Source organism: Anopheles aquasalis, chromosome 3 (assembly GCF_943734665.1).
Source record: "Anopheles aquasalis chromosome 3, idAnoAquaMG_Q_19, whole genome shotgun sequence".
Lineage (NCBI taxonomy): Eukaryota > Metazoa > Arthropoda > Insecta > Diptera > Culicidae > Anopheles > Anopheles aquasalis.
In genome coordinates this window covers 20,046,596-20,071,595 of record NC_064878.1, presented here as the reverse complement: position 1 = coordinate 20,071,595, position 25,000 = coordinate 20,046,596, and the positions used below count along the sequence as shown (strand labels likewise).

The 25,000-nt window shown below is 46.5% G+C and overlaps 2 protein-coding genes across 6 annotated transcripts in view; one reads left to right on the top strand and one right to left on the bottom strand.

The window, feature by feature from the left end:
• LOC126579049 (serine/threonine-protein kinase ULK2) overlaps positions 1–25,000 on the top strand; it is a 29,535-nt gene that overhangs the window by 1,948 nt on the left and 2,587 nt on the right. The window contains exons 1-8 of the mRNA XM_050242268.1: positions 1–74; positions 2,077–2,250; positions 22,755–22,842; positions 23,193–23,318; positions 23,386–23,459; positions 23,520–23,680; positions 23,758–23,897; positions 23,982–24,281. The exon at positions 1–74 is cut by the window's left edge and continues 1,948 nt beyond it. Coding sequence (XP_050098225.1) covers positions 1–74; positions 2,077–2,250; positions 22,755–22,842; positions 23,193–23,318; positions 23,386–23,459; positions 23,520–23,680; positions 23,758–23,897; positions 23,982–24,281 — 1,137 coding nt within the window. The remainder of the gene's footprint in view (positions 75–2,076; positions 2,251–22,754; positions 22,843–23,192; positions 23,319–23,385; positions 23,460–23,519; positions 23,681–23,757; positions 23,898–23,981; positions 24,282–25,000) is intronic.
• On the bottom strand, positions 3,977–16,055 carry LOC126579050 (oligodendrocyte-myelin glycoprotein). Of its 5 annotated transcripts, none has more exons than XM_050242273.1 (6): positions 15,920–16,055; positions 11,130–11,733; positions 7,090–7,388; positions 6,498–7,018; positions 6,187–6,415; positions 3,977–6,113 (listed from the first exon to the last, which is right to left on the bottom strand). In XM_050242273.1, exons 2-6 carry the CDS (start codon positions 11,204–11,206, stop codon positions 5,584–5,586), a joined length of 1,656 nt encoding a protein of 551 aa, XP_050098230.1. In that variant the 5' UTR covers positions 11,207–11,733; positions 15,920–16,055; the 3' UTR covers positions 3,977–5,583. The 5 variants fall into 5 exon arrangements, with proteins under 5 accessions (XP_050098230.1, XP_050098231.1, XP_050098228.1 ...); XM_050242274.1 differs by having other exon boundaries at positions 11,130–11,730; positions 15,920–15,983; XM_050242271.1 differs by lacking the exon at positions 15,920–16,055 and adding an exon at positions 11,884–12,001.

Sequence of the window (25,000 nt, the reverse complement as noted above, 5' to 3'; positions counted from 1 at the left end):
ACTTTGAGTACAACAGCAAGGAGCTGATTGGCCACGGTGCTTTCGCGGTCGTCTTTAAGGGGCGCCACCGTGAGGTAAGTAGCCCATCAACGGCAAACCACGCAACTCAACCCGTTCCTTCTGTTTTGTAGATATCCAAGAACACAGGCGGCCGCCCCGCGCAGGTCGCACGAGAGGAGATCGCATGATTGCGTAGTTGCACTGAGAGAACGTTCCCCTCGGCGGGGGCCGAGAAGGAACGAGAAGGAAATGGCAAGCCAGGGAAACGGGGTTACTCTGGCACTTTTTTCTGGGATAAGTAGATGGATTGGGTCCTTCTTCTACCATCCTTGTTTCTTTTTCTCCGATAAACAACCGAAAAGGAGTGCTTGTTGGACGTGTTGGAATAGCTGACCTTCGGGTGCACAGGTGTATGGCGTGTGGCTATGCAAATGGGCATTGATTTTCGCTTGTACAGTCTGCCATCGCTTGAGTATTTTTGGAAAACGTTCCCATTCGGAGAGTAGCTCCGTGGGTCGATCGAGCTAATGATAACTCTAGTAATACTTTTAACAATTGCCCATTCAATGCAACGAGTTGAAAATTTGCGCTCATCCAAATGGTGGCTTACCTTCTAAGTAAAAGAGCACAGTTACAACAAAATTTGAGATTTTTTTTCAAAATCTATTTGATACCAGCGTCGTTCATTGTAGAGGCGCTATCATATCGTGTGATATTTTATTTATACGGGAATGTATTGTCTTCAAAATATGTTCAACGAAGTTCATGGAACGTTTTGTTTTGTATAGCATATTGATATTGCTGAAATCATTTCGATAAAAATTCATTGTATACTAAATATACAGGAGAACCTGTATGTACCTTAACTCTTGTTGGGCTCTATGTTGTTTCTTCCCAATAATTGATTTTATTTGCAATGTAAGTTTTTATCAAAAACCAACTTGCATCGTAGTATCTGTATATTATTTTTTAAGATACGGAATCATTAGTAATTAGGAATAAGTTTTTTGTAATCAGTTGCTCATTCATCAGAAATGGGAAAATATCTAGTATGCTGGTTGGTTCATTGGTTTTATACCTATCGGTGCTCTCTAAGGTGCATGCACCGATAGGGAATGAAATTCTGCAATGAATCAGATGCTAATTTCATAATTGTGTGTAACAAAAGCCAGCTCCTTTACTACCTCTAGGTTGCGCTTTGCCACTACAGTATTATAATACACTACAGTTATACTACAGTATTATAACTCCTATTCGCTTATTTCAGATGATAAACGATCCTATGCCCGATAGGTGGGTGAGCGTAATAGAGACGGAAACTCTGTAAAGTGCGTCAAAAAGAAAGGGAACAGACATTTTGTCCCTATCCTTAGGTGCGCAGCTCGTTGCACAGCCGAACTCCGATCTTTGTACCTTTGGCGAAAGTAGAAGGGGTGGTGATTTGTTTTCCCAAGTTTCTCGTGTTGCAATCTTATCAGTTGATTTAGCATTGTAGAACGTTTTACCTTGTGCAATGTAGGTCAGCAGATGGCGATTCTTTTAAATGCGCAAATTATTGTTTGCTCATGACTGATGTGTTTTAAGTAAACAATTTTACCATCAGTCGAATTGGATTTACAAAAATAGGAGAATATGACGATTGATTTTTCGAAAAGGCATTCCGATAGAAACTGTTTGAACCTTGCTATTCGATGCAGGATTTTATCGATCGTCGTAAGAGTCTATAATCTTGCGGATTTTGGCACGGGTATGTTTGCTGAAAGTCCAGCTTTACGGCGACAGCCCAGTGGATGGTCGCAATATATGCATCGTTATTGCTGTGCTTCTTCCCCGTCTTATCACCCCACTCCCGTGTGTTCGTGCTCAATCTTCCATCAGAGCGGAAAGCGGTGATGATTCATCGTGTCCTGCTACTTGCCCCTTCGCTATATCCGCAGCATTGCCTATTGAGTCCTTTCCGCGTTCTTTTCATTTGACCCGTTTTAATGGATTTCTTGTTTTTTCTTCTCTCTCTTTTCTCACCTTTATACGCTACGTCGCCACATTCAAACACCTTCCACTACCGGGTACCGCCAGACCCACTGCCCGGTGGCGATCAAAAGTATAACGAAGAAAAGCCTCGCTAAGTCACAGAGCCTGCTCGGCAAGGAGATCAAGATCCTGCAGGAGTTGAGCGCGCTGAAGCACAAGAATGTGGTGAAGCTGCTGGCCTGCACCGAGAAGGACCACAACGTCTACCTGGTGATGGAGGTAAGTGTACTCTCGCTGATGAGCGAGGACTGAATTTGCTTTTGTTTATCTTGTCGCGTTTTCACGCTTACAAAGAGCGCCTTTCAGGGCAAGGGAAGCGATGAAAGGAAAGATTCCTGCTAATGAATACGCATTCCACGGGGGAGCACAGTAGATTAATAAGGCCATTCACGTGCTATGTGGCAGATTATGATTCCATAAGCGTTTGTCATGCATATTTTATGTGCAGAGCACTTGATGAAGTAGCTAAAATAGGTTTTTGTATATTCCAAGGTTCTTGAGGCAGCTAAAGAAACATTTATAATTTTTTTTTTAATTTTTTGACGTACATCACTAGTATGCAAAATTAGCTTATTGTCGAGAAGTTATTATCTTCATCGCATAACAATTCTATATGAAGTTAATACATAATTTCGCATAAGTTATTTTTAACCGAATTTCTTCCTCCTTGGTTATATTAATTTGTCTGATGTATTGTATAACAACTGCTTGAATTGCAACAAACTTAATGAGATGAACCACATCTTTCTTTGACACCACAGTATGCTCGTGTAATTGATACCAATGAAGAACATTGATTTTGGATTTTGTACCACCCGCCGGTTAGTCACCGTTTGTGTTTTCTGAAATCCAATTAATGAGATACCAACAACAACAGTCGGTCTGTCTCCAAGACAACAGTTACGTGCACGCAGTTTGTGCGTTTGAACGGCTTGTGTCAGCTCAAAGCGAAGGTCTGTTTATTTCCTCGCCTCTGCCAAGGCTAACCAGGTCTACCTTTGTTGAGGAGGGACCGCTAAGACCGGGCTTCGCTCGCTAGCTAGTTTGACGCTAACAGGGCTACCCGGACGGTGGTCGACGCACTGTTCCGGTTTGGGGCCTTAATTGTTGGATCTTGCTGAGCGCTGACTGACGCAAACTAGTTTCTTTCTTCCGTTTCAATAACTTACCGTACGGTGTGCCGGTAGCGGAGTGTTCCGCTATTTGTGTTATGTTTATGTGCCGTTGCGTTGCGTGGAAAGCCTGAAGCGGCGGTCCACCACCAACAACGGCGCAAGGTGCGCATACTTTGACATTTCGGAGAGCTAAAAACGTATAAATTATGCACGACGCATGTTAAATAAGCGGTGGCGGTCACCGAACTACACTTATGCCCGTGGTGTGTGCCTGTGGTGCGAATTCCTATTTTGTCAACGGACTGAATTGAAGCTATGCGATTCAGTACGTTGTCCACGCCAGTTTCGAAGTAGTTTGGCAAAGTAAGGGTTACAGGTGTGGATTGCTTTTCCATTAATTCGCCATTCTATCTTCATTTTGATGATTCTTTTCTGGTAATCTAGGCGGCCTAGACTACTTTGCGGGTTTTTGTTGGATTTTTTGATAGATTCCAAATGAGCTCAAAGAATAAAGCTCGTTGTTCAATAGCATGTTGTCTTATAACAATAGTTTATAAAAAAAGAAAGACGAGGCGACATCAAACTTATTATTATATGATGTCCAGCAACCTTCGGGCTATACTCGTTCGCCGTTTGTTTTTTCCATGTACCCATGCGCGCTACTTCAGAAAGTAAATTACTTAAGCAATCTTCTTTGAACATATAAATTCAATTTGTGCAATTCCACAATTCCATTGGTTCTTATGCTGTAGTATTGCATACAATTATGGACACAGAAATTGTCAAGTTGAGGGGGCAAATTGTTCATTATCAATCAGTTCAATCAATGCCAGCTTGGATTTGTGTACTGAAACGCAATTTGTTTTCTCTCCTTTTTATTACTGTAAATGCATACCACCCCACATCGCCATTTCTCTGTACTCTTGAATTGGTGTGCGTATGAGGATGTCGGTTAGTTATAATTTTGGTTGCCACAGAGCATCCAGGCTCCATGGAATTATGTTTCATCGCACCACTTCTTCCCTTCATACCAACTAACTTACAAATGAAGGCCCAGTTCCGTTTTTTTTTCATGGAAAACAAATGTGTCTTAGCAAAAGTTCCTGCTAATGCTACAACCACTACTGCTACTACTACTAATGCTACTATTACTAGCTGCATGATGGGCTAATCGTTAGCTCTGCTACGTACAATGATTCTGGCAAGGTTTCAGTTTCGCGCCCATTAACGCTTTTTAATGAGCGGCGTAGTCTAGTCTGGGTGACTAAATGTGCACTTGCGATGAAAAAAGATGATTTCTCTCCCCGTGCGCTACACACGTCTCGTCTTTCTATCTGCTAATGGGATGTTTTTGTGTTCTGGATCTGGATCAAGGCTTTCCGTTGCTTTAGTTTTCGATTCCTTAAAACACACAATGCTAGTGTTGATAATATTTGGTTGCTTTATCTCATTGCTTTTTTACCACCTCGGTGACACCCATGTGCACTGGGATCTGGATTCAGTATTATATCTTGTGTACGGGTTGTGTAACCCATGGTTACTCCCAGTAAATCATTTCATCCTACTATCTCATCGCGATTGTGCATCGAAAAAGTGAAAAAATGGGCACCTGCAAAGCGATATTCTTGTCATCTTCGTTTTGTCAAGGTCTCAGCAATTGTTAGCAATTATTCGTCTTCTACTACTTGTAGTGCTGTATCTCTGTGCTGTGATGTGTTCCGTTTGCTCATAAAGCGCATAGTGAAGCTATAGTTTTGTAAATTAATTCTTCCTCTTTCCGGTTGTTAATCGCTGGCTAGGATAACGGAAACGAAAAGCTGAATTCGTTTCTCTTTACACCATTGACTGACGATTTTTTCATACAAATATTTACAAACAGAAGGACGAAAGCGAGCGAATAGTTAAACTAACTTAAAGACGGGACGACATAATTAGTGGCAGTGAAGGGAACCAAACACACACCGAACACCGAAAAACGAAAAACAAAATATGTAACTCTCTAGTGTAAGCTGGAGGAACTAAGGGGATTTTGGGGCAAGTTCGTATTCTAGATGTGTCCCCCACACCGCTTCCTACTCCAGCCCTTTTAGTGTCCCCCTCCCGTCAAAGCCGAGGGGAAACTTATTGGTGAAGAGGATGTGTTACCTAATACTTTTTAAGTAATATCACATGCATGATCGTGGTGGGCGGAAGTGCCATTATCGTGCACATCCTTGTCTTGGACCGATCGCTCAATATTTGGCTCTACGATACGCCAAGACAAAGAACGAGAGCAAGAGCGAGAGAGAGAGAGAGAGAGAGAGTATCAGTCAGAGATCAGTCCGTCCAGATACATTATGATGTGCCATTATGCTTCTCTCAAATTCTTGGACCGCAGTCGCACGCACACACTCTTCCCTTCCATTTTCGTTTCTTAGCATCCTCTCGCATCGCTCTTCTAGACCTTGTTAAGTGGTATTTCTTCCGCTGGGCGCACCTGATCGGTTGGCGCCGGTCGTCGCTTCGTACCGCACAGTTTACTCTTCATGCCGGTGCGCCGACAGATTAGCCCGACGATGAGCACTATCACCGCTGCACCGATGATGCCCATCAGGGCCTGTTTCATCGTTTCGGATGATATGGACGAGAGCAGTGACTGCTTCTGCTCGCCATCATTAGTGCCATCGCCGCCTTCACCTTGCTTCTGGCTGTTGGTTCCGGTGGTTGACGTCTTGACCATCCGCTCATCATCACCGTCGACGGACGAAGAAGCGTCAGCACCCTCGTGCAAAATCGAGGCGGACGATGGTGGCCCCGAGGAGGAGGAGGAGGATGATTTCGTCATGCTACTGTTGGCTTTCACGTTTTGCTCTGGCTCTCTGGCCGATCGGTCAGTGTTGGTGGAACCCGATTTAAGGTCCTGGCGTATCAGATTCACATTTTTCTGTGGCATAGGAGAAACACTCGTTGACCGGGGGCTTGTTGGTTCTAAAAGAAGAAAACAAATATTAAGAGTTTAGCGATTCCATTGGTGGAATTATCCTATTCCTTCGTCTCCTACCTTTGGTAGTGCTAATTGGTTGCTCTGTTTTAGGTTCATCAACGATTATGCTATCCTCGAAAGAGGTATCCGATGCCAGATAGAAGCAGCTAATGTTGTACGACGTTATATCGATCACATCGATCCTTGGCAGCTTCTCGCACAGCTCGCGCACCGTATCCTCCGACAGGCTAGGAAGCCGCAGCTTTATCAGATTCGCCAGTGGCTCGAACACGTTCACGTTCATTTCCTGTCAAGATGGAGGGAGGAAGAAGGGGATAGCCAGCGTGATAATCAACACACAATGGCACCCTGAAGCACACTTAACTTACCTCATCGAACTGATTGCCATTAAGATCGAGCACCGCCAGGCCGGCAAGTTCGCTAAACGTTTCCTCTGGCAGCTCGGTAAGGTTACAGCCGGCCAGATGGAGCTCTTCTAGCTCCGGTAGCTCCAGAAACGGTCCACTATCGGGAAACACCAATGGGTTGTTGCTGAGATGCAGCTGCCGAAGTGAGTGGCCCACCTCGCTGAAGCTATCGCTCGCCAGATGTGACAATTGATTGGAAGAAAGATCCAAAAGGGCCAACCGGTTCAGCTTGATGAGCAGTTCCTTGTCGAACTGCTCGACGACGTTACCGGCAAGCAGCAGTGCCTGCAGCTCGGTACAGTTTTGAAGCGCCTCCACATTCAGCACCTTCAGGTTGTTGTGTGATAGATCGAGCCGCACCACGTTCGGTGGTAGCTCGACCGGAATGTCGGTCAGTCCACGGTGGGAACAGTTCAGGTTCTTTGTTCCCTCGGTACAGTTGCACCCACTCGGACAGCCATACTGGACACCTTTGGGACCATCTAGAAGAGCAGAGAAGAGAAGAGTTGAAAAATGGAATCCTTTCAAGCCAAACAACCACACACCGACTTACCTTCTGCCACGTTATTAATGATCGGTTCATAGGGCTCGAGCGTACCGAAGATGTTGGACACTAGCGGTTCGTCCTTTAGCCGTCCAATCTGTCCAAATACGGTCGAGAGGATGGTGGTAGTGGTGCTGGTTGCTCCTGTAGCGGTCGATTTATCCTTGTCAGCACCAGCGAGATCGGTGCGCATCGGTTTTGCACCGCCATCCTCAACGTACGTGTAGTCGTCGTAATCGTCATCTTCCGCGTACTGGTCAGTTCCATCGTCCTGGGCGTCATAATAGTTATCTTTGCCTTCCGTCACGCTGCAATGGAAAAGCAATTAAGAAAGTGCTTGTAATTATATTCGGCATTTTATAAGGGGTGGTATAACAGAGTTCCTTTTTGGCGAACTCCAGCGAATAATCCAGTACATTAAATGGGCATATTAACTAACTACTAGAGCTTGTGTCGGCGCGTGCTTCAGGCGCTCCAATTTGTTCAATCGATGGCGTGATGTCAAAGACCCTCCCCCTGCCTGCAGCCTTAGTAGTGACGCTACTAGGGCTAACGATTGTTCCATCCCAAATATAGCGCTTCTCCACGAACACCACACACTCCTCAATCGTTCATAGCGCGCTGCCGGCGACATTCCATCGCTATCAACCGGTGGCCAGAAGTTGTCGATGGACTTTGACTTGATACACGGCGGTTGGTGGGGTTCACCGATAACACGAACCGGGACCACTGTCACCATCACCGTCACCGCCACCGCCGCCGTTTGATTTTATCTCCATCTGTCGTGACGCGGTTTGTGCGTTAAATAACCTGTGTAAAAGACAGGCGCTGTTCAGTTCCGTTTGCCGGTTGCTCATTTGATTTCCCAAGAAAATGGATGAGACACCACAACAATCACGGTGGCAAAGCGCCAGGTGTACGAATCAATACCGTGGTTCAAACGCGTCTTGCGGGGACGACGACGACGACGACGCTCGTCTAAGCTAATTGAATTACTCCAAACACAGCACACTTTTTCGCCCTGGATACGTTGGTGGCCACGATCCCCGGTATAGGTGTCCCAGTCTCACGCCGCCACAACGTATCTCAGTGACCACCGCTAGTAGCCCAGGAGACGCATTAGAATAATTGAATTAAGTGAAACATTGGTTTTTCGGGGCGGTTCGCTTCGCATCACAGTACACGACGGACTGCCGGAAGTCACCGTAAAGCGGTACTGGCTCGCGTTGATAGCACCGCGCGATGGTTGACCTTAGGCGCCAGCACGCCTTTAGGGATAATAGCACGCTAGCTGACGACATTTCCTGCCTACTACTATTAAAATAGAGGTCAAGGGTATTCCCTCCTGGCGTTGCCTGCTTGTCCGTTGTTATTGGTTTTGAATGACTTTAAAAAAAAAATGAGATTGGAAAGGCATTCTCACCTTCCTCGACAAATCAATTCCAGAATCATGATTTGTCAAACACCGCGGATACGAAAAGGTAATGCGATACACGACGGTGTACAATCTGTGCCCTCTATTACTCATGAGTGTGTTCCAGGGATTGCGATAGCCGCTGGTGTGACGCCTTTTACTCCCAAACGTTGGAAGTTTGCGGAAGTGCGATAGGAACCGGTAAACACTGATGACGAGAGGACGACGATGACCAGTTGTTGACTTTGAACCTACACGCACACATTTCGGTATTTGGTGGTTTCATCATCTTCGTGGTATAAAACGCGACCGACAACGACTTATTGATCTTTGGTGCAAAAACAAAAACGTAGGAAGCACTCGGTGATTGCGTGACCAAAACCACGGCCCATTCCCAGGCATTGTGAGTTCGCGGCTGCGCGGATATGATATGATATGATAGCTCAAATCCGCTTCTACCGGTCCCAGACAGGATCGTCCCGTCTGTTCGCATGAGATCATCTGTCCCCGGCTTATGCTTTTATTGGCCCGGTAGTTGGCCCTTAAAAGCGTAGCGTACTCACGCAATGCAGGGCACACTTTGACGTATTTGCACCTCCGCACCACCTCACTGGACTGTAGCTGGGAGTCCCGCATGGCTCATGGCTCTCCTCACACATCGTGTGGTTTGTTTGGTTGGCTTTGTACCCCTTCACGCGCCCCGCATTCCACTGCATCAGACCGCCGCCTCCACCTGCACAACCGTTAACAAGTCTTGATGCGTGCACTCGCTCGCTACTTCGCTCATGTGTCACGTGCTCCCGGGGAGGTTCGATGTGTAATGCTAAGTAGGCACCGGTTTGCCTGAACCGGTTCGCGTTTCCCTTTCCGTGTACTGCGCGCGCGCTGCGCGATGAATCGAGTGGTGCGGCGGGCTGTGGTGAGTTCGCGACCCTTCTCCATTCGCTGTCGGACTTATGCCCGATTAAGGTTTAATCTTTTGCACTCGCCCTACTGCACCAGGGAATCAGTGGGAGCGAGAAAGCGTTTTTTTTCCCTGCACCCTTTTTTGCTGTTTTTGCGTGGCAAAACTGCCACACACCGTACCGTAGGCCGGATAGGCCATAGGCGTGCGAAGCAATAAAATGAAAAATAAGGTTCATACTCGCTGCTACTCTCCCACCAGGTGGACAGTGACGAGGAAAGTTGCTCCTCCAAATTGCGTAAAGACACATTCTTCCTTCATCAGTGTGTCTTTTGCTGGCGTTGTGATGGCCAATCTCGGGAGTGACAACAAATCCAAACGCAGCAGCAGGCCATGTAATGAGTCTCGGTAGCAACTGTCTGCATCTCTCCCTACACGCTGCTTCACGCATTGGAACCCCCTTCCTCCTACTCCACATCGCGGGAGTACTTGCGGGAGATGAAGTTTAATGAACTCTCCTCCGCCCCCCACCCAGGAACGTCTTCGACTAATCTTCTTCGACCATTAACCCCGGTGCACATGTGGTGTCCGGTACTCTGCCTCATGTAATCACCGTTAGTCGGAGTCGTCGACATTTTTCGGGTCGCCCAAGTTACGCGGGCGCGCGCCGCTCGCCTACTGCTGCACCGCGACCGGTGAAACTGATCTTTGGACTACACACCGGACGCTGCCGGTTGATGTAAGTTCACCTGCGGGAGCACTTTACACGGACACATGGACGTTTTGTTGTTTTTTTTTCTTCTTACATTATTACGTTGTCGTCAGCGCGTTAGCGCAGCCCTCGCCTCTCTCAATGAAAAAACGCACGCACAAATCACAAGTACCGGGTACGTGCCACGTGCCACGTACTCTCGTGCACAGGGCAGTGCAAGTGCCTCATTAAAATGTATAGGAATATGTGTGGAATTCCGTTTTTCTTCCTGTTTTCGACTCATTTGTCCACGTTATTTCTGATACTTGAGCTGAGACAAGTACCACCAGCCAGCCGCCGCTATGCTGACTTTGATCCCGAAAGTGATGCCCGAAAGTAACCTTAGCTGCAGCAGCCCCAGCTTGCCAGGATTTTTTGAAGCCCCTTTTCCACGATAGAATTATCCAGTGCATAAAGAATGGAGAGGAAACTGAAGAGAATTGAAAAAAATTAAGTCGAATAGCGTGATACCAGCCTTGAAGTGAAAGGGAAGCAACAACTCCGTGCGCCGCTCCCGTACCCGATAAGAACGTAAGCAGTGCGCATTTGAACTTCTCACCAACCCCTCGGTGGGTAGGTTTCAGTTCATCCCCATTTCCGATTAGTGTAAACTAGTTTAAAGTCGCCCTGCTTCGAGGAGCTTGCTTGCTCTGATTGCGGCGCATGGTTCGGTGAACCAAAGCACCAGCAACCAACAGCACCGGAGTGGAGTGGAGTGGTGAATGTGGTGTGAACGCGCCACCACCGCCAACCTGATGTGTGATGAAAGAAGTTCTGGTTCTATCATTGCACGAGCCGCCGGGCTAACCACACGCAATCACAGTAGGCTGCCGCGTGGTGCGATGCGGTGCCACAGCTCTCCGCGCTCGCGGTTATGATTGGCGTTGATTACGTCCTGATTTCCTGACCCCGTTGCAACCTTTTCAGCAGGAGAGTCTACGGCGGCGGCGGTGGTGGCAGCGGCGACGACTGGTGCTTACCTCGTCGATAGAAGCAAAACGGCGGACAGTAGCAACACCGGGACCAGCCAATCGAGTATCACTCCTCTTTGCTTCATCTTGATCGGCCGGCGGGTTCGTGTGATGTTGTTGGTCCGTTCGGTGCGGTGTTCTGGATGTGTCCTGGTCCTGGTCCTGGTCCTGGTCAAAGTTCCCTCGTAGCGATGCGTGCGATCGTGTCTCGACGAAATTATCTCGCGGACGAACTTTTACTTTTTTTCTCTGTTGTTGTTACGTTAGGTCATAGGAGATAGAACGATCACGGAACAGACAACATAGTATATACACAGCAGACACACAAAGAGCAGCACAGCACAAATAGGAGATGGTAATGTGGCTCTTCAAGAAAGCCGCTGCCGCAAGCGAATCACTTCCGTATTGCTCGACGTGTTTGACATTCACACTGTGGGGGGATTTATACGACACACTTCTCTCTCTCTCTCCCTCTTCACTGTCACCGGATTCAATTGTCACACAAACACTGTACAATAACAACAACTGCGCCGGGTATTTCACTCTTTATCAAGCATCAAGTCAAGAGAGACATCCCAGACCACTGGCCGATGGTGTTGTGTGCCTTCAGCTGCTAAAACGAGAATCGAGAATGTATATAAATTGTTAGTAACAACCGTTGAACCAACCTACAGGACACAGAATGACATCGCTAGATCGAGGAGGACCGGTGACACTCTTAAAAGCGGGAGTCAAAAGCAACCCCCGCGGGGCAACGCAGTACCAGCAGTAGCAAGGAAGCGCTAAAACAGCGCTAGAGCCAATGCCGGTCCAAACTCCGAAATATTATGCCGCGTGCGACCGACGGGTCCCGGTCGGCGATGTTTCCTCGTGCTCGGTCACCAAACGATTGCCGCGAGGGCCCGTGCGCCGTCGTCCTGGTCGTCGTGGCTTCCGATAACAGTCTCTTTCTCTCGCTCTGCACGCTCTCGCCGTGGCTGTCGTGGCCTACGCTGCTTTTACGATGGCTAGGCTGTCTCAAATACCGCGACTAAACAACGGAGTTTTGCTTTTCGCAGTCGCAGCAGTTTGCTGTGATGATGATGATGGCCCGGAGCCTACCAGAGCGGCTAGAAAAGCATAAACCGTTCGTGCGCCGCCGTTCCCATCAAGGATTCCGTTCGTGCGCTTTTTGGGGGCAGGAATAGAACACAGAGTTCTAGCGCACATACACGACCTGTGGTATACTGTGGCTGTGACGAGCAGCAAACACGGATTCAATGCCGCAACCGACCGGCTTTCGGTAAACTTAGCGCGCGCGCGCCCCCTTAGGTGTATTTATGAACCGCCACTCCTCTGTGTTCTGTTGATCGCTGGACGCAGGGAAAGGGATAATGTTGTTTCCTTTTCCACCACTCCCCCCTTTCACCCGTGACAGCAAATCGGACAGGAGAACGGCTAAAGAAACGGTTCTAATTTCAAAAAACCCCAAACGGAACGCACTGCTGCATCATCGGAGCACGGTACACTTTCGAGTATTTTAATGAGACGCGCTCCGTGTGACGAAAAACCGGCAACCGGCTCTGGGGTAATCGTCCAGCGACCGACTGGGACCGCGACTGATCGCACGTAAAACCCATAATAGGAGTCACCGAAAATAGTTCTCCAAGTGGCCGGGCAGGGGGGGCCATATGCTTGCCTGCTCGCTTGCGACCTCGCCGGTAAACCCGTTCATCGTGTATGACCTTTTGGCGCTGGTTGCCGGTTTTGCGTTAGTTTATTTATGGCATTACCGCCCGGTTCGAGTGCTCATCGGCTTCTTCGATCCAGGAAACTGTGGCATCCACGTTTAGCTTTTACCCAGAATCGTTTTATAGTAGCCGGGGATCATATAACAATAGCTCGATGTCAGGCTACTAGACTAGTTGAAGCCACTTAGTAGGGCCACTCATAACCAAATCCTGCACAACGACACAAAAAACCCCAGACAGGAGTGTGCACCGCTTTTTTGGTTGTTCCGTAAAGACCTGTCCGGTGCTTCCAGAGTGTCCCGCTAGGGTAATTAAATTATTCCCCAAAGTCGCAAAGTATTTGTCATTCCGTGTCTACGGTCTGGTGCGGTCCGGCAGGGTATGCACATTGTTTGTGACAACTTTGTGCCGAATGGTGCCTGCGAGCATTCCAAAATAAATAGATGAAGTCGAGTGGCCGACGGTACGCGACGGCCTGTATACACAGACGGACGGACCAACAGATAGACAGACAGGCAAAGACTGTGCAACATCTGCGCGTTTTGCGTGGTACAATGATCATTAAAGAGCAGTTATGCTGTGGCTACAACCTACATAAACGGGGACGAGGACGACTGCAACTGGCCTGTGTCATTGTACGAGCGCGATTTTCTGTCGCGTAATTCAAGCGTTTCAATTAAAACAAGACACATCTCTCTAAACTTTCTCCTGCCCATCGCACAAAACGCTAACCAAGGGCAATTGATTGGCAGGATACGCGGATGGCCAGCCAGTTAGAGGACAACATAAATTGTCCATCCGGCGGCGGCAATCCAAGTGTGGTCAACGGCGATGCAAGTTAATTTGCAATCGATTGCTAATTGTTGGCGCAAGTGAGATCGAGATTGCGAGAGTGAAGGAAGGAAGGGAAGGGATGCGCTGATGCCATTTTGCACGCATTTCCATCCGCAATGGTTAATTGAATTGTCCCCTGGACGAATGAGTTAACAGACCGATTGCGTGTCGGTGGCGAGACGAGAGTTAATTTAATGGTTTTTATCAGCCGGGAGAAGTCGTCTCAGTGGGTTTTCTTGGAAGAGGAACACTTTAAACTACACGCGTTCTTCTCGTTCTCTTTCGTGGTGTCCATGCAAATGGGGTTCTCAATGGGCACAGCAGCAGAATGACACTGAATTGAAGATGAAGGGATTGCGTGATAGGAGCATTTCTCAGAAGGGTTGTTGGCAGCGTACATACATCCATCATCGCAGCAGCCCAGTAGCGATAGCGAGAGGAGCCTCGTAGAAAGAGGGAAAACAAAGTAAGCATGCAACTGTAATCTGCAAGTTTTGATAAGCCAACTCGAGAAGAGAAGCATTGCGCAGCGACAAGAGACATTTCTAAACTGTTCCTGTCCACCATAATGCAATCGCCAGTGCAACACTTATTTCTCGTCGAAATTCGGACCCTCGGCATTTCAATAAAAGACCTAAAATGAAATGGAACAAAAATACTTTCACAATCGAATAATATCTGGCGGGTCTGTCTGTCTGCCCCATTTTCAATGCCGCACATTTTTCCCATTTCCATTCGGAACACGCAAGAACCACATCACCGCTCGGCTCGACTCGGTGTGTTCTGGTCACGGTGCGTTGCGCGTTTTGTATTCTTTCTCCGCGCCCCGCGTGCGAGCTCCTGCAGTCCGCTGCCGTGTTTCGCTTTTTACTGCTGCGGGCGCACCTTTTTCCTGATTATTTGAACGGATATGCGCCCCGCGGGCTATCAAAACTCGTTCCCTCTAATTGCACTTCCTCCTCCTGGCGTGCAGGGAGGGAACACCTTTTTCCCGCTCATTTTGACTTTTGCATTTTGTTGACAGTTCAATTGGTAGCCTACTGTGATGGGGTTACGGGTGCTGCTGCCCATCCCCATTTTTTTTTTGGGGGGGAAAGCAAAAATCGTGCGTGTTCTCGTCGTTCTCGTGCACAAGAATAATCGCGCGCCGTTGTTTCTCGTAGAGAAGACAGTAGGCTGGGCGCTGCGGTCCCCCCGAAACCTTGGCACGCATATCAGGGGTGATCAGATTCTCCGTAGATTATTCACTGAACAAAGGTTATGCTCCATTGTGTGTTTGCTGAAGGTGAAGTCGTGTGTTGAGTGGATTGAGGGCGGTGTAATCGTCCCGGTGGCACACGATGAGGTGTACGTTTTCGCACCACATTGGCGTAATTCGCACCCCGCGTGACGGTACAAAAAAAAGCCTCCTAACCACACGCCGATGAGCTGTCGTGTGTAGCATCATCCGAGGGCACACGACGATCGAAGAGCAATCGATATCACAAGGGACGGTGGTAAACACACAACGCAGCAACAGTGATTGTCGTCAGTTCCACCACTGAGCGGTGTGATAATGGTGATACGTACGCATCGCACCATACACGATCAGATAGTCTGTCATGCATCGGGGTATGAAATATACTGACTTCTCCGATTTTCGTAGACTAAAATCCTGCCAGATAATCTGCCAGTGTATGGAGGAGAAATCAAGTAGAAATGGGTTCCGTTCGGCGGTGTGCTCTGGAAGGTAAATCCGATTTGAGCACTAACGCCCGGTGCAGTTGAACGCCATGGCCATCTCTTCTTATCATCATAATCGCGGTTAGTTCGGAATCTCGCACTGGACGGCCAGATAAGAGGGGCCAGATTCGAAGAAGGCCCTGACAGGTTACGAAATACCGATAAACAACCCGGACACGAAACACAAATCACAAGAAAACGCTCGATTTGTGCCCACGACGATGGTCGCGGACATTTTCCCCCATTAATTTTCACTTTCTGTTCCACGTGCGGGACACAGCCGAGAGGACAGGTGATCCGGATTTCTAGTAGAAAGAGAGAGCAACTGCTACGCGCACTCGCTTCCACTGCACTGTCCGAGTATCCGAGAGTCCGAGCGCACCTTCGCAGACGCATCCTTGTGCACCCCCGCGTTTGATGCTGCTGCGTGGTCAGTTTCGGGTAATCCATATTTACGGCGAGCAGCACTGCCGTTCCGTGTTCCGTTTGCGAGCTGCCGCACTAGCTCATTACCAGGGAAGTCACGCTCAGAGGCAACTATAATTCACTTCACCGATATTCCCGTGGAATATGCGCGCAATATTCGAAACCTAAACACACTGCACACGATGCTGAACGTTGCGTAGGCAAAGTCACCGGAGTTTCACGCCACCGTCAAGGATTTTTCATTTAAGGAAGGTTTTGTCTGGCTGCGCCGACGAAAAGAAAATATGCTCACCGTCTCGATCGCACGTCCCGAATACAAATACCGGGCGGTGTGGAAGAAGAAGCGGGTCGTCGGGTCGGCGACGGTGGCCACACGCACACCAACACAACGATCTCGCTCTGTTTAGAAACACTGGTTCGAGAGTTGGTAGCGTCGCGGAAAAAATAACGCGGAAATTTTTATTTGTCTACTTCTTCGAAGGATTTCATTTTCCTTTTCTTCTTCCTCCGTCGCGTGTTGTTTTATTTGCTTTTTTTCGCCTCCCTAGTTGTAGTGGTGTGGTGGCAATTTTTAGAGAGAAATTCGAAGCCAAATTACAGTAAATGACAAAAGTTGTGCATTCTGTTGCAATTTATGTTGCACCTAGCATAAAAAAAAACGTTTAACTTGATCAATTTATCTTGAAAATTACAATAAAGTGCGCACAATTCACTTCACAAACATTCAATTACAATGCGGTTTAGTCCTACTCTCAAAACCAATTGCCAACGATAGTTCCTAATAGTCCATACTTTGATTAATTGCTGATATTTCTTCAATGACTAGAAATAAAATTAATAATATGCAGTAAAGCACATAGCTGCTGGATGCTACAGGAGACTGTTTTGCTGTTGGAGACGGTCGATTATGCTAGAGGCCTACTTGTCTTTGAGAAATTCTTAAAATTACTACTTCCTACTACTTGTCACTAACTGTGAATCCCGACTCGAGATGAGTTTCACCCGATCGATCGTGCCTTCCGTGCGATCGCGTGTCTCGCAGTACTCGTTTGCTGTTAAATAACCTCCCCACTTCCACGACATACCTCCTTCGCGATGACCGGCACCCGCGAACTGGCCGAATCAATCACCTTGACATCATTTCTAGAGGCGGTAACGAATTGACAAATGCGAGTAGTGCACCTTCTTTCTTTTAGTACCCGCAGCCTAGGCTTTTACTTAAAATTCCTCTTGATGTTTTGGTCGCAAATCAAAATTAATCATTTCACTTTGTAGAAAGCATTGCAGAATTTTAAGCGCATGCATAATATTAACACTTTATTGTTTTAATGTTGCTTGGATAAATTGCTAACTCGCTCAGGATAAGCAAAACCTAGTAAATATAGCAATAGTTTCGTGTTTTTCCGCATTCTGTCAGAAGGATTCGTTTTTTCGTGATTGTCCTTTTTCCGTTTTCCACAGGGATCTTTATGGCCAGACTGTCTGTTAAACCTAAATGGAATCATAATCATTATGTCATTTGTTATATCCTACGCAGGTGGCTGCCTGAACGGCCTCGCAAACATTGGCCGCAATAACTCAAATACAGCGGGTAGTTCTTCTCTACATCCCATAGTCGAACGGGGAGTGCATGTAGTTCCTTGCCCAAATCCTACGCCATTTCGTGCCCATAGGGCTTTCCTTTCGTAAACATTGGTTCCCCTCTTCGACGCTAAAACACTCTGCACTCTCTCTCTGCGTATCCCCTCTATATTGAACAGTTATCCCTTGGATATGCTGTGAGTGAATCTTTTTTGTGGTGCAGCTCTAATTCTAGCAAATTGCCAAAAATAGTCAAAATGTTGTCGGAGGGGGAATGGGTTCTTACACAACGAATATGGTTGGCATCGTGCTATGGAGGAAAATGTTTAGAATAATCATTTAAAAATCGCTCCTGTAGTGCAAGAAATTGAGTATTATATTTGTTTTTAAAGCAATGCAATAATAATTGAAAGACTTTATTTTTTGTTATAACAATGAAAACAATCATTGCCCAAAATCCTGTAGCAATAAATTGCGAGAAGCGCTGCATTTTATAGCCTAGCAACAATCACCATCATTCAATCTTCCCAAACCTCCGTTGCTACCGATATCCGTTGATGCATTTATTATCGGCGTACGAATACATTTGCTACTTGTCCCTGGACTGTAGGCAATGGTAACTGTGTGTTCCCTTTTCTCCGCCGACTGTCTACGGTTCTGGTACGTTCCACTTTGGTCATGGAACGACATGGAGAGAACGGTGTGTCGTAAGTTATATCCGGTCCAAACCATCTCTACGCCAACGGGGAGAAAAAAAAGACCGAGACAGCATCCCTATCGATGGTCGTCCACCGTAGAGAAGCTTGGGTTCCAAGAGGAACCGCCGCCGAGATAGGGAATCAATTTGCACGAGAAATTATGCCTGCACCGCGTCGACCGTTGTGCGCAAAACGAATGCGGCGGGAGTCCAGTAGACCGCGATGTGAAGTGTTCTTTTACGCCTACCCTTCCTCTTTGTCGAAACTATATATTGGCGCTTCGAAAGAGCAACTTCCAACTATTGAACTCCCCCCGTTGGCGTGTACAAGCGGTCCTGGCGGTGTCTGAGACCTTCTCACTGGATATTGGAGTGCCTGGGTATAGGATGAGTAAGAATCAGAATTATCCTTGCACGCCAGTTCGCCGTATCGATCGGGAAAAAGGGATTTGAATGTCAACCTTGCCCCTTTCCCCGGACGGAAAAGTAGAAGAATAGGTGGAATTTATTTTCAAACTTCCGGCCCCGGAACCCCGGCACGACGCTAGGTGTTGTGCTTTGTCAACCAGCAGCGTGAGTGTTGTTGTCGGATTGAACTTATGGGTTTCGTTCTATGTACGCCTCATCGAAGTAGACTATTGTTTTCAGTGTTTCCGTGTTCCGACGTATCAATATGGGCAACCTAGCAAGACTCTGGGTTAGGTCGAAAACAACAACAAATATTCTGGTGTTAGTTCTGAAGCGGACACGTTTCGTGAGTGTCTAGCATCATCTACATTGTGGAGAACGTCGGAAGAGGGAGCAGAACGACTGTCGCTTACAAACTTCCGAACAGCGGGGTGTTTATCCGGACACCGTTCGTGTTGTGTGGTAATGGTTGGTTAGACGTGCGAGCTATTGTAGCCCATTGATGCCTCTCCGGTCGCTCTTGAGCCAATTCCCTGGTTTAGGGTTATGCTGGTGGATTGAGTTATAAAGACAAAAAAAAAAAGAAACGAAAGAAGCGAGATAGATTATTGCCCAGCGACCAGAGAGAGGGTGCCAGGATTGGTGCTTATGCAGCGCCGATGCTTCGGAGGAGGGTTTCTGCCCTGCATAGGGGTTCCCACTAGCATCCCACACTCGTAGGTGTTAGGGTGGTAACGTCGATATTCGCTAATGAGTGCGGGTCTGATCGTTTCAATTAAGTTAAATGTGATTCCAAGGACGGGAGACACCCTTCCTAATTTCATACACTGTGTGAACTTCGATGACAGCCGACGTACTGCTTCACTGAGCGCGCGAACTGCAATATCTAATTCACCCCCAGTGATGGTTTAAGTCAATTGATCGCTATGTGTTTTTGGTGGATTCTATAATATAAAAAAAAAATGTTTCAACTATGAGTTTTAAAGTGAATGTCCTTAATATATTGTAACTTAGTAATAACTACATTATTTAAGATCTACTAACAGGATAACTTTATTTAATGCTTACTGCCATAGCCTATCAACTTGCTATTCCAATGGTAATGTGATTAAAATGTAGGTCTTGTATCACATATGATAATGGCGAAATAGGATTTTGAATGCCAATGATGTATTCTACTTATTATACTAAAAAGCTGCTAAGGATATTTGTTATTTGCTTCACATTGAATAGAACCTAGGGATACCATTACATTACATCCAACCACGTGGAAATGGATAAAAAGGGAGGCACGTTTATTCAAGGAAATGCGAATTATTCGTCTGATCTTTCGCGTTTCGTCCCTTCTTTTTTGCAGTCTATTTTGGGGGGAAAAAAACAATAAGCGAACAGCGAGCATCCCCTCCAGGCTAAAGGTTTCGCAAACGACAACAACCCCCAAGCGCGTTTTTGTATGAGTTGTTTTCGCGTTGTTTTATTGCAAAAAACCCCGAGGGGGGTTATGGGCTATTATTTTTCAATTCTAAAGCAGTTTTTTGTCCGCCCTGTCCATTAAGTAGCAGCAGCTAGCGACTCGGTAGAAGAAGGAGGTAAAACCAGACACAAAAGTTGTGAAATACTATTCACGCTATCAGGATGATGGTGATGATTGATGAGCGACTACACGGAACACACGGAAGGAAGCGGATCCTTCAATTGATAGTATGAATCAATTTTATGAAGTGGATAAACAATTCTAAACAAAGTCCTCGCCGGCGAAGACCAACGGCCAGACAAAAGAGGATCAAACCTTTTAAAACGGAAATGTCGAATACTTTGTATTTTGTGTGGCACAACCCTTTTCCGGGACATATTCCTATCTGTCAAAGCTAATCGGTCTTGCGATTTGGAGCGATTTCACGGTTTACTACCACTTTTTTGCTTTCGTTCATATGCGGCGACGCAAGATGCGACTGCCCGTGGCGTTGCAAAAAGTCATAATTGCCACCGCCACCACCAACTGATGGTGGTGGCAATCTTTTTCAATATTAATCATTCGTATCGTGTGCATCGAACACACAGTATGGGGGGAGAGGGGAGGCCGGTCAATGCTGTCGGGGATCCCCAGCATCCACAGAATGACCAATTGCAGCCAATTGCCTGCCTGATGGGACCTCCGATTCAGATATCAGATCCTTGCTCACCACGGACACCACCACCGTCTGGACCGTTATGATTTTTGTGTGTCCGTTTCACCCCCTTTCATGAATTTTTCAATCGATAGCCTCAGACACCTCCATACCCACACTCGCGCGACAAATAGTGGCCACCGTGAGCATGCATTTGACCAACAACGGCCGGTCGAGTGGGGATGGCCAACGACGGTTGCTCGTTTGGAACATGACTCCTGTAGTACCGAAGGTGGCAGAGCATATTGAATATGATGGTGCCGCCTACCCGCACTGCCAAAAACCTGACAGATGTTTGTTTAATTAGAACACCACTGCTACGCTCGGATGTCCCGCTTTCCGTCTGGTTAAGAGTCGTCGACCGAAAGAGAACAGAGCAGAACAGTACCGCATCGACGCCGAGGACGACACCTCTTGTGTGGAACAGTGTGTGCTCCCACAATTCAACGAGGGAATTGAGAATGTCGAACTTCATAATCGTACAGCAGGACGCATGTGGCGAGGGTAAGCGAGTGTGTCCTGTGTACCCCCTGTGCGTATGTCTGGCGTTAGGACACACGTAACCTTAGCACCAGGATGCTTATGATGCCACCTTTCGCTTGGTTCCGCCCGTGTTGGTTCCCCGGAAGTCTGTACAGAGTGTCGAGGACGAAAAACCATTTCACACCGGGTTCTGCCGATGGATACCGCGGAAGTGCGATGGGTATCGACGGTGGCTGGCGGAAGTAAAAGGCGAACCTTCTTCAACCATAATCGGCTTCCATTCGTAATCGGTTCGCTATAGTTTAGCGTCTATGTTCCTGCACAATTGCCCAAAAAGCAGCAGGATCACCGGGGTTCCCTCGGTCGGCTTTAGAAGGATTATGCCACGAGACGAGATTTGACTGTGGAGGACAAATTGAGCAAATTACTGTCATACTGTTGGTGATGCGAAGACTGAAAAATATTATTTCTCCTTCCGGATGCAAGAGACAAAACCAGACAAAAGAATTCACTGTCATTATCGGATATTTTGTCATAAGGATGCGTGCATTAAGGATATCCATAAGGAGGGTCTTACTTTTGAATGTAACTTTATGGCGGTAATGGTTTTTAGCTATTAAAAGTAAAGTGTTCAAATATTTTAATAATATGTAATACATCCAATCCAATACAGTGTGAATCCAATTCATATTTTAACTAAAAAACATTGTTCAGCTGTTGTAATGAAAAATACATTCACTTTAAAATATTTGTTTTAACTTTTGCGTTTCTGTAGGATTAAAACTGGTCGCAAAATACTGTTTCTGTGGAAGAAAATAGCAGTTAACAAAGTTACCATCGGTAACCTAACTATAAAAAGGCCACTGTGGAGATGTGTTTGAGAGTAGTTCAGAATAAACCGTTTGCTACAGTTGCGTATCGATGTTTCAGCGCTTCTAATTATAAAAGTACAATGGTTTTAAAAGAAATTAACGCCTGTTTGGTGCCCCTTGTGAACTCAATGTGATTAAATTCAATTTAAACGTGTGATGGACATCAATTACCTCTATCGCGATTGCATCTATTCATGCAATAAAACGGAACTTCACGATCACCGGTGTGGTCACTTGACGTCATCTGTGAATATTAAATGGTAACCTAAGTAATAATTAAAATGCTTCTATTTTTCTGATAGTTTTCTGAGTTTTCTTGAAAGATATTTTTTTTGTAGTTCCTCGACCCTTATAAAAAGAATGTCTAGGACAAAGAACCCTTACGAACGGCTATATTTTGATCCAGGAATGTCAGGAATCAATTCATATCCAGCACAATCCGAGCGAGGACACGACGTCAAAAGGCCGTGTCTGTTGCAAGTAATTAGCATCCAAACGCGGATCAGCAAGTCGTTGTTAAATCGATACCGAAGACAGACAGCCATCAAACAGTCGTGAAGCGGCAAGGACATTGCTTACTTGAAGTGGAAGATTACCCCCATAATCGGTCTTGAAGTGAAATGAAAGATTATCAGAAATTATAGGCTCTCGAATTTGAAATCCAACGATTACCTTAAATTAAATTTGCTGCTTTTTCTCTTCTTTCGTTACAGTATTGCAATGGCGGTGATTTGGCGGACTATCTGGCAGTCAAGGGAACCCTTAGCGAGGACACGATACGATTGTTTCTCGGTCAGCTCGGTAAGTAAACGGACGCGCCACGACGACACGAACCAAATCACGGTTAAACGATGCTGCAATAAAGGGCACCAACCACAAGGAAACGACGGAATGGATGAATCTTTCCCAAAGTTTGCTCATGATACGTCGTCCTTCCATCCACTTTACGATCTCCGGCACGTTCAGGTGTTCACGTGGACCCACTTAACGGTCGTTTATCCTTTTATGGCTCGTAAAAGAAGTGCATTTACTTCCCTTATGACGGTGGCGGCATTTTCTCGGCATTTTATGTACTGACTGATTTATAGAATGAAAATCCAAAAATTCTCACTCTCTGAAGCTGGGTGTTTCTGTATTTGTGTTACTTCCAGCCAACGCAATGAAAGCCCTCTACCAGGCCGGTGTCGTGCATCGGGATTTGAAACCGCAAAACATTCTGCTGTCACACAACTGCGGCAAAGGGTTGCCCGTTCCGGCAAAGATTACTCTTAAGATAGGTGAGCTGACTGTTAAGTGTGGATCTTTTTTGCGATGGGTGTTTGATATATTGTGCTTTTTTTGCAGCCGACTTTGGGTTCGCCCGGTTTCTACAGGATGGAAATATGGCAGCAACCTTGTGCGGATCTCCGATGTACATGGTACGTTACGCGGAACAGTCAAGTAGTGGTCGATACTTTAACATTACCATTGATCTATAGGCTCCGGAAGTGATCATGTCACTGCAGTACGATGCCAAAGCGGATCTCTGGTCCCTTGGGACCATCGTTTTCCAGTGTCTTACCGGAAAGGCACCATTCCAGGCACACACACCGCAGGAGCTGAAAATGTTCTACGAACGAAACGCTAGCCTCGCTCCAAAGTATGATTTGCCTCGACACCGCCGCTGCATCGTCTGCTTTACATTCGCAACATGAATAATAATGCTTCTCGTTTTAGAATCCCGTCCGGTACTTCCAACGAACTGACCGATCTGCTCATGGGGCTACTGCGGCGTAATTCGAAGGAGCGCATGAACTTCGATACCTTCTTCAATCATGCCTTCCTGCAACGGGTACAAACACCGCAGAGCCAGAATGGTTAGTATGGTTTGTTGGTTTGGCATGGTTGGTTTAATGCTACCTGATTCACAACGAAATGTTCCTTCTTTGCTTTCCCGCTAGACCCAGCTCAGCTACCAGGAACGAATACGGCTCAATTTACGACCACAGCAGGGAAACTCAACAGTCCCCACCAGAAGACGGCACCGACCGTCGCACTGCAGCAACAGCAGCAGCAGCATCAACAGAAGCTACAACATCATCAGCAAATCAACCAACCGCCACCACAGAATCAACCACAGCAGCAGCAACAGCAGCATCTACAACACCTTCACGAACAGCAGCAGCTAATTCAGCAGCAGCAGCAGAAGCAGATGCACCTGCAAGAGCTGCAGAAACAACAAACGGTTGAGAACAATAATGGTAAGTATTTGGGCATAAAATGCAATCATTTTTTTCGTTTTTTATGTTTAAAGATCGCAATGGAGATGAATTTTCGTTGGAAAATATCCAATAATACATTCAAATCTTAAATAAACTATCGAAAAAGCACTTTGCATGAAGTATAACAGTTTCGTGTATAACAGATTTACATGAAACGGTCGGTGGAACGTACTGGTTCAACGTTTCCAACCCTTCTTTTCCTTTTTAAGCAAAGCAATTTAAACTGTTTTGTTTGTGATTGCGACGAAAAATATATTTAAAAAATCAATACGCTTCGATTATATAATCGTAAATGACGAAACTCATTTTTTTACATAAAGCAGCTGTTTATGCCACGCAAAAGTGCCTTTAAATTTTCTTTTCTTTTGGAATAATGTCTCATCTATGCACTACTTCACGATTAGTGCATCTACCAGGGCAACCCAATACAGGCCCATTCGCAAATGTCTTAATGAATGATGCAAGTGCAATGTACAAAAATAGCACTTTAACTAATTGCCCGTCGTGTGAGCGTTGCGATGTTCTTCGTCGTTGCTTTATAGCAACGGTAACAGGGGGTACTATGTGTACTAGGTGCGCATCGCAGTGAATTGCACTGATGCAGTGGATGGGTTGGATGGTATCTTCCGTCGAACCGTCAACTACAGTAAGCATGGCGTGGCTTTTATTTGATCCAAGTAGTGTTTGTGGTGGCAAAT